This window comes from Astyanax mexicanus, chromosome 1 (assembly GCF_023375975.1).
Source record: "Astyanax mexicanus isolate ESR-SI-001 chromosome 1, AstMex3_surface, whole genome shotgun sequence".
In the NCBI taxonomy this organism is placed as follows: Eukaryota; Metazoa; Chordata; class Actinopteri; order Characiformes; family Acestrorhamphidae; genus Astyanax; species Astyanax mexicanus.
In genome coordinates, this window is record NC_064408.1 from 14,829,845 (window position 1) to 14,846,492 (window position 16,648).

General features: G+C 35.9%; 1 protein-coding gene across 1 annotated transcript in view; it reads left to right on the plus strand.

Annotated features, from left to right (window-relative positions):
• spns3 (spinster homolog 3 (Drosophila)) overlaps window positions 1-16,101 on the plus strand; it is a 30,116-nt gene extending 14,015 nt beyond the window's left edge. Inside the window, exons 5-13 of the mRNA XM_049469142.1 lie at window positions 918-1,069; window positions 1,967-2,033; window positions 4,797-4,939; window positions 6,063-6,215; window positions 8,167-8,356; window positions 8,871-8,936; window positions 9,038-9,136; window positions 11,969-12,140; window positions 15,550-16,101. Coding sequence (XP_049325099.1) covers window positions 918-1,069; window positions 1,967-2,033; window positions 4,797-4,939; window positions 6,063-6,215; window positions 8,167-8,356; window positions 8,871-8,936; window positions 9,038-9,136; window positions 11,969-12,140; window positions 15,550-15,599 — 1,092 coding nt within the window. The 3' untranslated portion in view covers window positions 15,600-16,101. The remainder of the gene's footprint in view (window positions 1-917; window positions 1,070-1,966; window positions 2,034-4,796; window positions 4,940-6,062; window positions 6,216-8,166; window positions 8,357-8,870; window positions 8,937-9,037; window positions 9,137-11,968; window positions 12,141-15,549) is intronic.
• Window positions 16,102-16,648: the final 547 nt, after the last annotated feature.

A 16,648-nucleotide genomic window follows, 5' to 3' on the forward strand; every position in this document is an offset into this window, starting at 1 on the left:
ACGCCACAGACGGGAGTCAGACGCTTGCGGTAAAAACAAAACGAGGCTTTATTATAAAGCACGTAAGCTGATAGCGTAGTCAGATAACAGGCGTGGGTCAAAGCCAGAAAAACAACCAACCAAAACATCAGAGCCGAATCACAAACCGAAAACGAAACCATTAACCAGAAGCAGAGTTCAATAAACCAGAAAATCACAATACAAACAGAACAAAAGGATAAGGCAAAAAACGTAGTCGAAAAGAACAAACAAGGGTCATACACGGGTAATACAGACAGGAAAATAACGCTCAGTATATCGCTGGTGAAACAGGGAAAATACCTCGCGAAAAACGAGACAAACAGACAAGTATTTATATCTGAAGTAAATTACCAACACCTGAACACAATCTAGAATTCCGGTGACGTAGACCGCACGAATGAGCCGCGATTGGCTGAGTCCGAACACGTGGTGTTGTCAGGTGCATGCTGGGAGGTGTAGTTCCGGACCGGGGATTGTCCATAGACGGGAACGGCAGAGTCAGAAAAAGGAACTACAGAGTCTGTGGTAGGCGTCACAATCATAAATTATTTGAGTAATATTGTATAAATGAAGTAATTGTAATTAGGTAATATTGTATGCAGAAATATAGTAAAGGTTACCAAAAAAAAAAGATTGATTCAGCTAAAATAAATTAAGTAAAGTTTACTAAAAGAAAGGATTGACTGAAGTTCAGTTCACTTATTTACTCTATGGAACATTTAAGTCTTGAAACTGAGTTAAAGTTACTTAAATTTATCTGAAATTAAATTGACTTAAAAAAAGCAAATGGAGAAAGTTGCGAAACTTTTAAAAGTAAATTTTAGTGTGTTGGGTGTGATGGGAGCAGTGGACACTCTGTTTCGTAACTAACAGCAGTCTGTCACATGTTATTCTAGTACTTCTGGTTGCTGATCGTGCTGCGAGCGTTGGTCGGCACTGGTGAGGCCAGTTATGTCACCATTGCTCCTACTATTATTGGAGACATGTTCACCGGCACCAAGAGAACGCTCATGATCTCCTTCTTCTATATCTTCATCCCTGTAGGAAGGTAAGGGTTTAGCTGGATTTTATACAAATTTACAAATACACTGCCTGGCCAAAAAATAAGTCTCCACCTGGATTTACAGGGGTTGGACAATGAAACCAAAACATCTGGTTTTAGACCACAACAATTTATTGTATCGACGGACAGTTCTGAGAGTTGAGGTGCACATTGAATTCTGCCGTGATTTGATCAGCCGTGGTTTTATGTTTTTTTTTTTTATACAATCCGGGTTAGCACCCGAACATCCCTTTCAGACAGCTTCCTCTTACAGTGTCCACAGTTAATCCTGTTGGATGTGGTTGGTCCTTCTTGGTGGTATGCTGACATTACCCTGGATACCGTGGCTCTTGATACATCACAAAGACTTGCTGTCTTGGTCACAGATGCGCCAGCAAGATGTGCACCAACAATTTGTCCTCTTTTGAACTCTGGTATGTCACCCATAATGTTGTGTGCATTGCAATATTTTGAGCAAAACTGCGCTCTTACCCTGCTAACTGAACCTTCACACTCTGCTCTTACTGGTGCAATGTGCAATTAATGAAGATTGGCCACCAGGCTGATCCAATTTAGCCATGAAACCTCCCACACTAAAATGACAGGTGTTTCAGTTTCATTGTCCAACCCCAGTATGTAAGTAAATGATGTGGGGTTGATGCTGCAAAATCTTGGTGAAAAATTAATGCAACACTGGATTGAAATAAAATCTTGTGACATTGCAGAAGATTATTGAAATAATGCCACAGTGAATGTGTGCTGCAATCAAAGCTAAAGACAATCCAACAATTTTAGAGTGTGTGACCTTTTTTTTGGCCAGGCAGTGTACACCATGTTATTTACTGCCAATTGTTCATTAAACCCCATAATAACACTCATTTTCTTCTTCTGTCCAAACTTAAGTGGTCTTGGCTACATCCTGGGAGCCACAATAGCGAGTGCGACAGGGGATTGGCGCTGGGCCCTCAGGGTAAGACCCTTCTTTTAAACCTTGGGAAGTCAGGACTCAGCTGAATGGTTATGCAAATGAAATGTTTGATTGTGCTGACCTTGTCAAACAGTCAAGCATTGTACTGGCCTTAGATCCCCAACAGCATTGTAGATGTTCTTGGCATCTAAATGCCTTTCAGACCAGCTATGACTCCGTCAGTCTAATCTGTGAAATGAACAGGAATTTTAAACATACTATGAAATGAATAAAGGCCATTTAAAGTTCATTTGAAGCTCTAATAAAGTTCTATATTTAGAGGTGCCAAACTGTATGCACAAGTCTAAATGAGGAGAAATGTAAAATGTTTAAAATGTCTTGTTTGTGCATATACTGCATGTATTTTAAGGAGAACCACCAAATGTAGTTAGTTAGTTACGGACCTGCATGACCCACAGAAACAATACACAGACATATACATGTAGTAAAAATTGCCAAATTGATAAATAGCCTATACAAAATGATTACCATCAAAATGAACCCAGGGAAAATCTAGCAGAGGCATGCTTTTTTTGGGTGGTCTGAATTGTCACAGAATGTACATTACATTACATTACATTTGGCAGACGCTTTTGTCCAAACAATAGTCAAGTATAAAAAAAGTAATAGAAGTTAAAGGTAAAACATCTTTAGATAGGGCTTAAAGGAGGTCAAAGGGAAATAATGGGATAGAGAATGAAGGAGGGGAAGAAGGAAATGAGGTTAGAAGTAGTTAGTGTGTTAGAGGTGTTAGGAGAGTAAGGGCTCTTTGAAGAGCTCTGTCTTCAGGAGTTTCTTAAAGATAGCCATGTACATGGATCAGGGGTCTGTATGACCCACAGGAACAATATATACATAGAACAAACTCTGCTAATAAATAAATAGCCAATATAAAATGATATTTGAAGCTTTCACCATGAGGCATCCATACTGAAGTCCATTTGTCAGTTGTCAGATCCCAAACAGAACCTGTATTCATCACTAAAGATGATACAGTTAAAGTCTGTAACAGTTCTTGCTCATTAAACCACTGTAAACCACTGTGAACAAAGGCAACAGTAGCTCACTGATGGATTTCCTATATGGCGGACAGTTTGTCAAAATGCCCATCTTGCTTCTCTAAGTCAAATGATGTGCCCACTCTAAAAATGAGTTAACTGGGGACATGTAGAGAGCAATCAATAGTCTCTCTCCAAGAGCTACACTACCAAGAAGTAGCCCCTGAGAGCTTTTTCATAGGGTAGCATGACCCAGTCCCTAATCGTTTATATACGGTTATCCTGCCTGAGACATAGCTGCATGCCAATTTTTTTTAGCGATCCAGGGTTCATTACGCTTTTTATCAATAAATGTGTATACAGTTTAGTGGCATGAAAAGTAGTTGTGCCCTACATATTTTTTTTTCTTTTTGCTTTTTTGTAACACTGTTTTTTTTCCCAATTATCAAACATACTTTAATATCAGACAAAGATAAGTTAATAAAAAGGGTAAATATAAACAGATAATTTAATTTAATTAAAAAAAAATAAAAATTAAAAAATTATCCAAACCAGCTCTGTGTATCCAAATCTAGTCCTTTGTAAATAAGTGTTTGTCCCTTAAACCTAATAACTAACTAAAACACTTCACACTTTCACAAAGGGCTAAATTGGTTTGGATAGTTTTTTTCCATGATTGATAGATAGATAGATAGATAGATAGATAGATAGATAGATAGATAGATAGATAGATAGATAGATAGATAGATAGATAGATAGATAGATAGATAGATAGATAGATAGATAGATAGATAGATAGATAGATAGATAGATAGATAGATAGATAGATAGATAGATAGATAGATAGATAGATAGATAGATAGATTATTGATTCCCGAGGGGAAATTCTAGACAAAGGAGACGGAGCTACTGGAACAGGCGCTGGAAATGTCAACATTTTAAAAAGTGCTTTTTATATTTACTCAGGTTATATTTGTATGAAATTAAAGTGTGTTTTATAATCTAAAAAATATAAGTATAACAAAAATATAAAAAAAAAACAAAAGAAATCTGTAAGGGAGCCAATACTTTTACACCTCTCTGTATGTAATACTGAACTTTCAGATCTTGCAGTGAAATACTATCACATAAGCTGGATGTTGGGTGTGAGAGCCAAAACATTTTTTTTTTGTGTTGACAATGAACCACAGAGACAGTTTTACTGTCAACCATTCATCATAGTGAAACTGGAGGTCACATGATGTGTGATAAGATCTGCTTTTATGTCTTATGACTGACAGTGTGTTAGCAAAAGGGAATGCATCAGTGCATCAACTGATGAATACATGCCATTCGTTAATGTTTATACTGTTACAGTTTTTTATTTAGCAGTTTTATGCTGTTGGTGCCAGTGTTTGGGTACACTGGATACATGTTTACACCTGTACTTTGTTAGCAATGCTCATTTGTGATCTGATTATCAGACATGACAGTGCCAGGTGTGAATGGGACCCAATTATTGTATTTTATGTCCATTTTGGCTTTTTAATTGAGCATTTTGATTCAAAGTGTAATGAACAATGATACATCTCTCACAAACTATTATTAATTATATTCAAAAAGATGAATTTGCATTACTTTATTGGCATAAATGGCCTTAAAATGTCAATAATATTGTTTATTTCAACCATTTCTCAGCCAATATATTGTCTATTAAAAAAAAGTTATGGTGACAGGTCTTTTGGACATAATTAGATATAATTACTAACAAAACTGGGTTGGTCTGCAGCTTAACCCCATCCTGGGAGGACTGGGCCTGGTGCTACTGATATTTCTGATCCCCAACCCACCTCGAGGAGCATCTGAAACCCAGGGAGCGACCTGCATGGAGCGCACAACTTACTTGGAAGACATCAAGTACCTCCTCAGGAAGTGGGTAAAATTTAAATGTGTACCAAAGTCAGTGATGGCATAGTTACTTTGAAAAAAAGTTTACCTCATACTGCAAAAAATCTATTTAAATTGAGACATAATGCTTAAATTAAGCAAAAAAACTGCCAGTGGGGTAAGCAAAATTTTCCTATAAAGTATTTTTAAAATAAGCAATGACAATGCCTCAAAATGAGTGAAGTAAGACTCAAATCAGGCAAAATATTTTATTTTCTACCTTAAATTTCTACACAAGATTCAGAATAACTTGACTAGTGACTTTTTGTGTTTATTTTGAATTCAATATACTTAAAATAAGGTGAAAATTCTAAGTAAGATTGAATAAGATAATTATTTCTAAAACAGTCGTACATTTACAATGCTAAGTAAGACAAAAAATTCTTATCAGAGCAATAAAATAAGATTTATTTATTTGAAACTAGACTAATTTCACTTGCTAATATTTTTATTTTTTTTGCAGTGCAGCTACTTTATATAGACAACCAGAGTCTTCTCTAGTCCCAGAAGAAAAGTACTGTCAATACATCACTTTGACATCAATAAGCTATAGAGCAGTGAAACTGTGTTCTCTGGAATGGTGGCGCTCCATCCAATCCTTTTGGGATGAGTTAGGGATGATGATAAGATGGGGTGGTGATCATCCACATTCTGACTCCACCAATGGGCAATCAAATCTTCACAGAAATGCTCCAAAACCTGGTAAAGGGCCTTCCTCACTGGACAGTAGAGACAGATAATCCAAAGTAAACAGGATAAACTCTATTAAATAGCCCTAATTTCAGCAGAAACAATGACTACAATGAGGAGGTGTCACAATACTTTTGTCTATATAGTATAAATCCTATTTGACTCTATTGTCTATTGGAATTACAGTCTGCAGTAATGCAGTTTTCAAGATGCCTGAAACTTATGTAATATGTATCAGCTTCCATTACTTATTAACTATATTTGGGTCAAAGGCATTTGCTTTAATAGGAAGTCAAAATCAATCAGTTCATCTCCAAATAAATAGCAAATTTTCCATTTTAATAAGAACTGTTACTCTGCATACCATTTACTGATAATATTAAGTTAATGTGTATATATTTTGTCTGCTCTCCTGCAGCCGGAGCTTCGTCTGGTCTTCTTTAGGAGTGACTGCCATGGCTTTTGTCACAGGGGCTTTGGCCTTCTGGACACCAACCTTTCTGTCCCGCGCTCGTGTCATACAGGGCCTTACTAATCCCTGCACCAAAGAGCCCTGTGACCCCTCTGATAGGTATGTGCTGGGTCGACCTTTTCCCTACTTTACATACAAAGCACCAGCCATATTTACTGTAGTATTGTATTTTTTTGTAGAACCTTACAAAAGAGCCCATCACAAAGTGATCAAAAATGTAAAGCCTTTGAGAACACGTTCTTATATATATATATATATTTTATATATTTGCTAATACCATATTTTTTGCACTATAAGGTGCATTAAAATCCTTTAATTTTACCAAATATTGTCGGTGTGCCTTATAATCCAGTGCACTTTATGTATAAATTTTACCAGTCAGGTTGTAATGAGCAGTAAAGCACCTCTGCAGAAGTACATTAGCATTATCCGCTATTTCCCCGTTCAGAGGTGAGTATCATTAGCATGTAGCCTGCTGCTAACCCCAGCTAGCCTTCTGGAGCAGCATTAGCATTACCCGCTAACCACGCTAGCTCTTTCGCCATTCAGAGGTGAGTATATCAGACTGTAGCCTGCGTGTTTATCATGTTAAAACAAGCTACATGGGACGAACTCAGTGTAGCGCTGTCGGGAGGCATTATCCTCTAAGCGCTAGCGGTAAGTCGCTAATGCTAATGCTCCAGCCTTAGTGCTGGACAAATTTGGAAATCTAAGCTTACTGTAAATAAACAGAAAAGCTCTATTCACCCAAATTAACAGTTTTCAGGAGAGAAATCTGTGTAGATTTACATTCAGCGCTCATTTGACTTTAAAAGAAAGTCTATTCTTGTTACATTTTGTTTACTTAGTTTAGCTTTACTTAACTTAGTTAGCAACCCCCTACCACCAAAAAAACAGTATTAAACCATTCAGCACATTTTAAAAAGAAAACATACAGCACAAATACTACTCAGCAAAATGCACTCTTTTCTACAGCTTACCAGCTGATTTCAGTTGCTCAGGCTCAAAGAGAGGGCAGATCTATGTTAGCTTTGTGATTGGTCAGGTTTCTGCTAACATCAGCCCTGCCCTTTTATCATACAAGAAGAGTAAAAGTGGTGAAATTCAGCAGTTATTTATTAGACTTTAAAAAAAGATATTCGTAAGAAATACTTTGTACATTTTACATGAAGGAAGCAGAGGAGCCAAATTAACCCTTGATAAACATTATCAAGCTTTGTGTATCTCTTGATACCAGTCTCTACACACTAAGGAAAGTAAGTACAGAGCTTACTTTGTACTTACAGAGTACAAAGCTTGTCGCTGGGGCTGTACCTTCACTTTCAGTGAAAGTCCTTTTTTGTACCCATGGTTTTTGTGCCAGTAAAGATTATAAAGATTATAAACATTATCATCAACTAAATATGGCTCAAAAACTTGATGATCGAAAATGGTCTGGCTTTCAAATAAAAAATGTGCAATTAAAATATGTATTGTTTATTAGTGCAGTGATACAGAATACTGAATGTACTCTTTGGCTGGTTAAATGGTACAAATTTGTACTTATTGCTGTTAGAAATGACTTTGTACTTCAGAGGGAACAAATCTGACCCTGTAAAGACCAATATTAGACCTTTGAGGGTACAATTATGAAGAGTGTACCTTTGAGTACAAAAAAGTACTCATATCGTACCTCTGTTTTTAGAGTGTACAAACTAGCTATGGATATTCTGAAGTAAACAATGAATAACTTAAATGTAAATGTAACCCAATTTGAAATAAACTCGAAATCTAAGTTCCCAGGGGCTTAAATGTTTTTTGGTAAATGTACTATGACTTCATTTTGTATCACTTGTCAACAAGCACTTGGGTACAACTTTCCATTAGGGGGCGCTTATAGTGTTATTTGTATTTACTACAATAGATAAAAGTGATTGCACTCCTTACCTATAAGGGGGAAGCCCAAAAGTAAAAAATCAAACAAACAACACATTCTTGCTGTTTAATAAAGCTTTCTGCCTCCCACTTACTGTTCCCTGTTGTTTTGTTTTCTCCCTCTCTCCTGTCGCAGTTATATTTTTGGGGCTATTACAGTGGTAACAGGCGTCGTTGGGGTTTTCATTGGCACCTACATATCCAGAAGGCTGAGAGACACAGTGGCCAATGCTGATCCACTCATCTGCGCTGTGGGCATGCTCAGCTCCTCTCCATGCTTGTTCATCGCTATTGTTCTGGCATCCACCAGCATTCCTGCCACATATGTAAGCTCACTGAGACACACAAATCCATGATCTCTCATAAAATTGAACAAAAAAACTGTATTTTCTGTCAAATTATCTGTGAATGACAGATGTTGTTTGACATTGGAGATACACTCATCATCAAAAAAAATGTTGGACCCCGAAGGAATCAACTGTAAGGAATGAATTTGGAATGGTCTGTAGTCATGCCAGAATTTCACAAAAAGTCATCTGTAGTGATGAGTTCCACTTTTGTCTTGGTGGAGATGGCCAATGAATCTGTGTGTGGAGATCAATAGTTTGTTGTCATGTAGCATCACATGTCCAGAAGGCCTGGTGTCATGGTATGAGATAATAAAACAACATGCCCAATATGTTTAGCCATTTATTGTTTCTGTTAACCTTTATATTCCTTCCCAATAGCATTGACAACTTCCTTCTGGGTGCAACTATTTTTGTTACTCTTTTTTATTGACAGTGAGAGTATATTGTATAAAGAAGTACTAATTTCCATTTGAAAACATTTCTCACTTAGGCATGCATTGGTATTGGAGAGACTCTGCTTTCTCTAAACTGGGCCATTCTAGCTGACATCCTGCTGGTAAGTGTTTTGAACATCATGATGCCTTATGCCCTGGAAATACCAAGTTACAAAATATTAAAATAAAATATTCCCCTGCATGTTTTTCTTTGCATGTTTAGTGTGTTGTGATTCCAACCAGAAGAGCAACAGCTGAGGCCTTACAGATCATGGTGTGTCATCTTCTGGGTGATGCAGGAAGTCCGTATCTTCTTGGCGCTGTAAGCAAAAAAAACTAAAATACTATTTGTTGAACAATGCACAGCACTGCAGCATATAAAGTACAGCACAACTTTATATCGCATTATGGGAAACACTTACATAATTACACATGGATTACAATATTATTACAATGTAATTATCATAAAAGCTTTTAAGCTAAGTTTCAATTCATCATTATTTACAAATTTACAGCTGATGGTTCAGAACCATAGCTTAGCCTACCGTAGCATATTTTTCAAGACAGGAAGTTTTATGACCCATTTAAGTCTTACTCTGCTTTCTCACTGGAGCAGAGCAACAGAGCAACAAGCAACCAGTCATTTCCTATATAAGAACTTAATTTGTAGCCTTGATTTTGCCTTGAGATTTTCTCAACTTTATTAAAATGAATTATGACAGAGAGAAAGAGATTAAAATGAAGCGTGAAAAAAAGTAGGCGATACCAGATTAGCCACCCTCAGCATGATCAGCCTCGAACACACCCATAGGAGACAAACTAGGGATGGCTAACTGCACCTGACTAACTGTAACTATGGAGAGAAATTAGTGCCAAATTGTAAAACAAACACTACAATGCTGTTATCAGTAGCCCTAGCTGTGGTTAGCAGCAGCGCTAGCCACGATTAGCAGCAGCGCTAGCCATGGTTGACAGCAGCACTAGCCGTGGTTAGGAGCAGCGTTGCCGTGGTTAGCAGTACGTAGCACTAGTAAATGCCGCCCAATAGTGCTACATTAAGAAACACTGAGTGTTCCAGTAAGCCAGGGTTCTCTCAGCTAGCGGTTCTTCCTACGTAGCTTGTTTTAACACGGTAAACACACAGACTACAGTCTGATATACTCACCTCTGAACGGTGAAAGAGATAGCGCTGCAGTTATTAGCTAATGCTAATACTGCTCCAGCCTTGGTGCTGGAGAAACTTAACTAAAACTTACCTTTATAACTCTTATAACTGAAACCAGTCAGAGTTTCTCACACTCGGAACAGTCCGTACCAGCGAGCCCCAGACTACCGCCTGGAGACCGTTACTCTGGACTGATCGCTCCTGGGCTTAAAAGCAGTGTTCATGCTGGACAAAACCTATCGAAGCCCTGGAGTAGCTACACCTGGCTCTGGAAAAAAGGCTAATGTGGAAACGCCACAAGCGTGAGAACCAAGAACATGTTAAAATCTACTCAACTCTGAAAAGTGTGCAGTCGTCTGTAACTGTGTCAGCCTTAATTTATAACGTTACAATATTTATTTCCTCTTATACCCTGTCACGAAACATATTTTCTATGGTTTAAAGTACAGCTATGAGTGCTCACTTCTGCCTGGTTTAGCGCTCGCCCCAATTTTAGTAGTGGGTTCTGATTGGACAGTGATTATATTTAATTTTGGCATGATTTTTGCGCTGCTCCTAGACAAAATGCAATCCTGAACATGATTGCACCACACAGTGGAATACAATGCAGTTGAGCTGATTGCATTTTAAGGTGTTTATGTGCAATTTTGACACACATTCAGTGTTTGGTTTTAAAAAAGTAAATTATGTATATTGTTTTTAATAAAGGGATCAAGTGCAGTAAAATGTAGTGTAATTTTGCATTTAATTTTGGCACATATTCTGCATGTGTTGAAAAGATTTACTTTCAGTCCAAGCTGTCTTTAACATGGCTGGCTTGTGTTTTAGTTTTTAGCATAATTAGCATTGCCTGCTAATTTTCCCAAATTGGCTGTTGTGTTTAGTCTCAAACATAAGACTTAGATGTCTACAGTTTTTAATGTTTGTTTTTCTGTGCAATAAAAGTGTAATTAGCATTTAACAATGAAATTGCATGGTACATTTCTCACTCTGGTTACTTTAATTAGATAATGAATTATGGTTTACATTACAATAAATTACACCCTGGTGAAAAAACATGTACTTAATTTTGCTTAAAATATATTGAGAAATAAGATATTTTGAGATTGATGTATTTACTTAAAATATATTAATAGTACATTATTATTTGGCTTTCATCAAATGTTTGAAAGTAAACTTTGATTATAATTCATAAAAAGTACAACATAGTGTATTTAAATAAATAGATTTCTATGAAGTGCACTTTTAGTTTAATGTAATTCAATTTACTTCTAAAATACTTATTTCCAAACATACTTTTGTACATTTTTAGCAAAGTGTCTTAAAACAACTCTTACAGTAGTTCACTTAAAGTGCAATTTATTACGTTACTTTTTGGAAATTAAATTAAATTACTACTATTCATTTATAAATAGTAGTCATTTATAAATTTGTAACATGCTAAAAATTGTAGTACAGTATATTAAAATATATTTTTATACCCAATGAAGTATACTAGAAGTGTGCTACTTACAAAAGACAGGAACAAAAAGCATATTTGTACTCAAAAAAAAAAAGTAAATATATTTAACATCAACTCTTAGTACATTCCTAATATAGTATAATATCTAATATAATAGTGATACAGTTGTAATAAATGTACTATAATTTTACTGTAAGCATATTTAAAATATGTGGCTACATACATGAAGTAGTTTAAATGTTTAAATGTTACTTAAGTATATTTTAAATAGTTCCATTATACAGTATACTTTAATCTACTTTTTTTTACTAGAGCAAATGCCCTTTTGGTGTAAATCCAGCTATTCAGATTAATTGTTTGTTTAATGCAAGTATTTATTGATTGCAAGATTTAACCAATCAATTTAATGGAGCTTCAATTATGTAATACTTCATATCAAAATCTACCTTTTTAAATAAAAGGAAAAGTAAGCTGTAAAGTGTATCCTGACCTTGTCAGTTGTGTGTGTGTGTGTGTGTCCTGTGTAGATTTCTGATGCTCTGAGTACGGTTAAGCCCGATTCCCCTGACTGGAGGTTCCGCAGTCTGGAGTACAGCGTTCTCCTCTGCCCCTTCATCGGCGTCCTCGGGGGACTCTTCTTCCTCCTGACTGCTCTGTATATCAAAGCAGACAAGAAAGCTGCAGAGATGCTGATGAAAGGTAACAGCAGACTGTGTGATGGGCTGTGAGCTGCATGACTGAGCTGAACTTTTCACTTGCACAGTAAAGTAAAGTGAGTGGCCCAAGGACAGTCAGGATTCAGTTCTGTTCGGTTCAGTTCATATACTGTATAAATTCAGTACAGTACAGTTCAGGACTGGGTTTCCTGAAAGCAACTTAGTGCAATGCTGAATCCTGCTAAGATTATTTACTGAGACTGATTAAGACTTATTTCCATTCAGTTAAATTTAGTGTAGTAGTATACAGATTTGGTCAGATCAGTTTCATATTGTTTCATTATTGTTATGTTGTTTTATTTGGATACCCATAGCTGCTATCGCAATGGCACTCTTACTTTCATACATAACAAATATCAATGGATGGATGGATGGATGGATGAGTAAAGATCAGTACAGGTTAATGGATATGAATGTACTGTAGTTCAGTTCAGTCCATTGTATCCATATGAATTCAGTTCAGTCTACAAAATCCAGCTCATCCGAATTCAGTTTTTATGAATTTAGTTATTTTTGTACAGATCAGGCTCTATATTCTCAATCATCTAGGAATTTCCGGGTCAGTTAAATTGTTAAAAAGTAGATTATTTCTATTCAGTTTGAATAATATGAATATAGTTTGGCTGAATTCCATCCACAAGAATTCCATTCAGTCCATAACATTTCAGTTCAGCTCATATCAGATCAGCTCAGGCGGATTTATGTAAGTTGAGCCCAGTTCCATTCATGTTAAATAATAGGAATTTAGTTTAGTTAATCCATATTAATTCAGTTACTCTGTCCACGACAATCCAGTTGATCTCTATTCAATTCTTATGAAATAGGTTCAGTTTTGTACAGATCAGTTCAGTTTTATTCAATCTGTAAAATGTTTGCACAGATTAAATCAGTCAAAAAAATCCAAATTCAGTTCAGTTATGTCTGTGTGTGTATGTAGTTCAATCCACTACAGTCAAATTAAGATCAATTCAGTTTCAGCTCAGTACAGATCAGTTCATTTTTATTTAATATGTAAGAATTTGGTCCCGTTCAGACAAAATCATATGAATTCAGTTCAGTCATATTACAGTCTTGTTGAGCTGTACTGCCAATAGAATAAGACTCTTTGGAGCAGTTAAACGCATATATGCACCTACCTATCAACAGCATGTCTAATGCCAGGCATGAGCTAGAGCAAACTTGGCTTACGTGAGGTCAATGGTAATTAGAAATCAAACATTTCTGTAAAATATTAAGTAAATATTTTGCATGCAATATAAGTAAATATAAATATAATTGCTGTTTTTTTGTATTATTTATGTTAGTTTGTATGTTTGAGTGCACATAAATACAGCTGCTTCACTCCTTTACTTATTTTAATATAGAAATAATATTATTATTAGTCTAAATTAATATCCACCTGTTGATCCGGCCCTTCACAATTGCCCCAGATCATCATGTACCCTTTGAGGGAATTAATTACCCATCCCTGGGCTAGAGGGGTTGCTGTGGAGCAGTGGAACTGTGTTTTCTGGAATGATGAAGCTCCATCCAATACTTGGAGTAGATAGATAGATAGATAGATAGATAGATAGATAGATAGATAGATAGATAGATAGATAGATAGATAGATAGATAGATAGATAGATAGATAGATAGATAGATAGATAGATAGATAGATAGATAGATAGATAGATAGATAGATAGATAGAACATTCTAAACTGAGGTTTAAAAATATATAAATAAATATATAAATAAATACAAAAACTATACAAAGTCTGAAAGTAATTTAAGTTAGGTGCGTAGGTGAGTAGGAATTATTAACGCTTTTGTTACTTAATGCAAAAAATAAAAAATCATCACAGCAATCCTTCAATCGATGGTAGAGACAGTTACTCCAACAAATGCAGGATTGAATGTTATATTCAGACAGTAGTGCTGGATATTTTAAGTATAAATGAATGAATGAGAGAGAGAGAGAGAGAGAGAGAGAGAGACAGCTTGATATTTGAGACCCAAACATAGAAACACAGCTTCTGTACAAAAGAAAAGAGAGTGAGAGAGAGACGAAGAGAGAAAAATAAGAGAGAGAGAGAGTGTTTGAGAGAGAAAGAGAGAGAGTGTGAGAGAAAGGGTTAAGCATTTCAGAGAAACCGCAGAAGACAATGTGCTCTTTCACACTCCTCTGCCACTCTCTCCTCCACTCCATTCCTCTCCCGGCCTTAAGTAATAGTGCCTAATAGAATTAAACCATTATAAAGTACCCACCCGTCTCAGGCCCTGTGCCCTCATACCACTGAAAACAGCTAAAGCCAGCTGAAAGAGAGAGAAGACGGCTGTGGATAGGGCACAACAGGGCCTTGTGTTTCTTCTACCCTCAATATGAATCCTGATTACAGCGTCCCTTTGATGATTATGTGCTGGACATAATCTGTTCTGCTTGTCAGTTGCTCAGTTGCTGTGTTCTGTCCTGCTGTTTTAAGGAATATCTTGTTCTAGTTGTTGTATACACTACTTGTATGAATATCTTATCGTTTAAACTGTATCATATGCAATCTGTATTATGAAGTTTCTATGTTCTGTATTAATCAGTATATTACTGGATGACTTCTTCAGAAGAGATTTGATGCTAAAGAGTACATACTGTACTAAAACAGTGCATTTCTCCTTACGACCTTTGTGCTACACTCTATCTCTATAAATAGAGCTGTCATAGAACACTTAACTTGTTCACATATATACAGTGCTGGGCACGTTACTTCTCCAAGTACTAGTAACTATAATCCAGAGTTACTCCACTATAAAAGTAACTAGTTACCAGTAAAAGTAACTATTGCGTCACTTTTGTTTTACTCGCCCCGTAACCACCATTTATTTCAACGCCGTATTCCCATCACTGCATATATAGCATGTTAAGCTGTGCAAACCAAACAGATGCATGTAGATGTATAAAAAGCAAACAGGATTAGGAAATAATAAAGAATATAATACAGAAAGAACCGATCAGTACTCAGCAACAGGAGTTGGCAATACTTTGCAAAGAAACAAGGCAAGAGAGCTTAATGAGACAGGTGAGAGTGACTAGTACTCAGGGTGAGAAGGAAGACTGAGAAGGAAGGAGAAAATTATTTTGGAGGATTGGTGAATTAAAAACATGCTGGTGGTAGTAGTGATCTCCAAAGAATCTATTGAGGCAGTAAGAGAGGCTGCAGATGTAAAAGAACCATGTTGGTTATAAATATAAACTTATTATACTGGAGTGAAATTAAAGTGAAATTAAAGTAGCTGAATGCATTGATTAGAAGGAGTGTCCACAAATATTTGGACATGTAGAGTATATCAAAATATCAGTTATTTAAGGTGTTTTTTTCCATGATCTCCAAAAGCCTCTTCTTTACTGTTTGTCTTACAGGACAGACCTCAGCAGAGTCCACCGCAGAGTCCATCGCAGATTCGGCCTGACCCAGCACACACACACACACACACACACATGCACTATTGCAGACTGATACCACTGATACCACTAGGGGGCATTTTAAGCTCCAGGCCTCACATTCAGGCAGTTGTTTATTGCCTTTTTCTACAGTTTTTTAGATTGAATTTTTAATTTATATATGTATTGTTAATAATCACACTTTATTTGTGTGATCCATCTGCTTATGGTCATCAATCACCCACCCACAGACACACACACATACACACAACATACACTCTTTAGTTACATGACTCACACCTTCCACAAGCAGATGCTCTGTTTTCTATGTTTACCACGTTCAGTAACGACAGCAGAATCACCTCCTGATTGAAATCCAGGTACAGTTCTATCATATAGAAAATATGTGGTGATGAGTTTTGACAAATAGTTAGTTTTTTATGTGTAATTTCAGTTTTGCAGGTTAAAATGAATGTATAATATATTTAATACCATTTTTTTCACTTTTAAATAAATTTTTAATACAAAACATTTCTGAGTTTGTGTGTTTTATGCGTAAGGGGCCACAATATTCATAGAGGGGCCAAGTTTTATTTTAAGCTCACAGAGTAAAACATAAAAAATGGATTACATTTTGTGCCAAAAGTTTTACATGAAAAAAAAAATAAAATCTGCAGTCAAAAGTTAAGAATCAAAATGAAAAATGGGTGTTGCAAATACAAAACAGAAAAAATATGTAAAATATACATTTTTAAATATACTTGGGTACTTTATAGTTTTTTTGCAGTTATTTGAAAATTATTTTCACCTGTATTTTACCAGTTTATTTTTTGTGAATTTTTTTTCACAAAAAAAAAACATTTTGCTTCTGTAATATCTTGTTCTGCATTATTTGTTTGCTTCTATATTTATATAATCTGCGATTTTGATTCCAGATTTTATATTTTTGTGTAAAACTTTTGGCACAAAATAAACTCCATAAAAATCTCCTCACCAATTTTAAATGCATTTTTACTGCATAAAATACTAAATACTCTCAAACACACACAGCATGTGAGAGAATCCAGAATTTCATTCA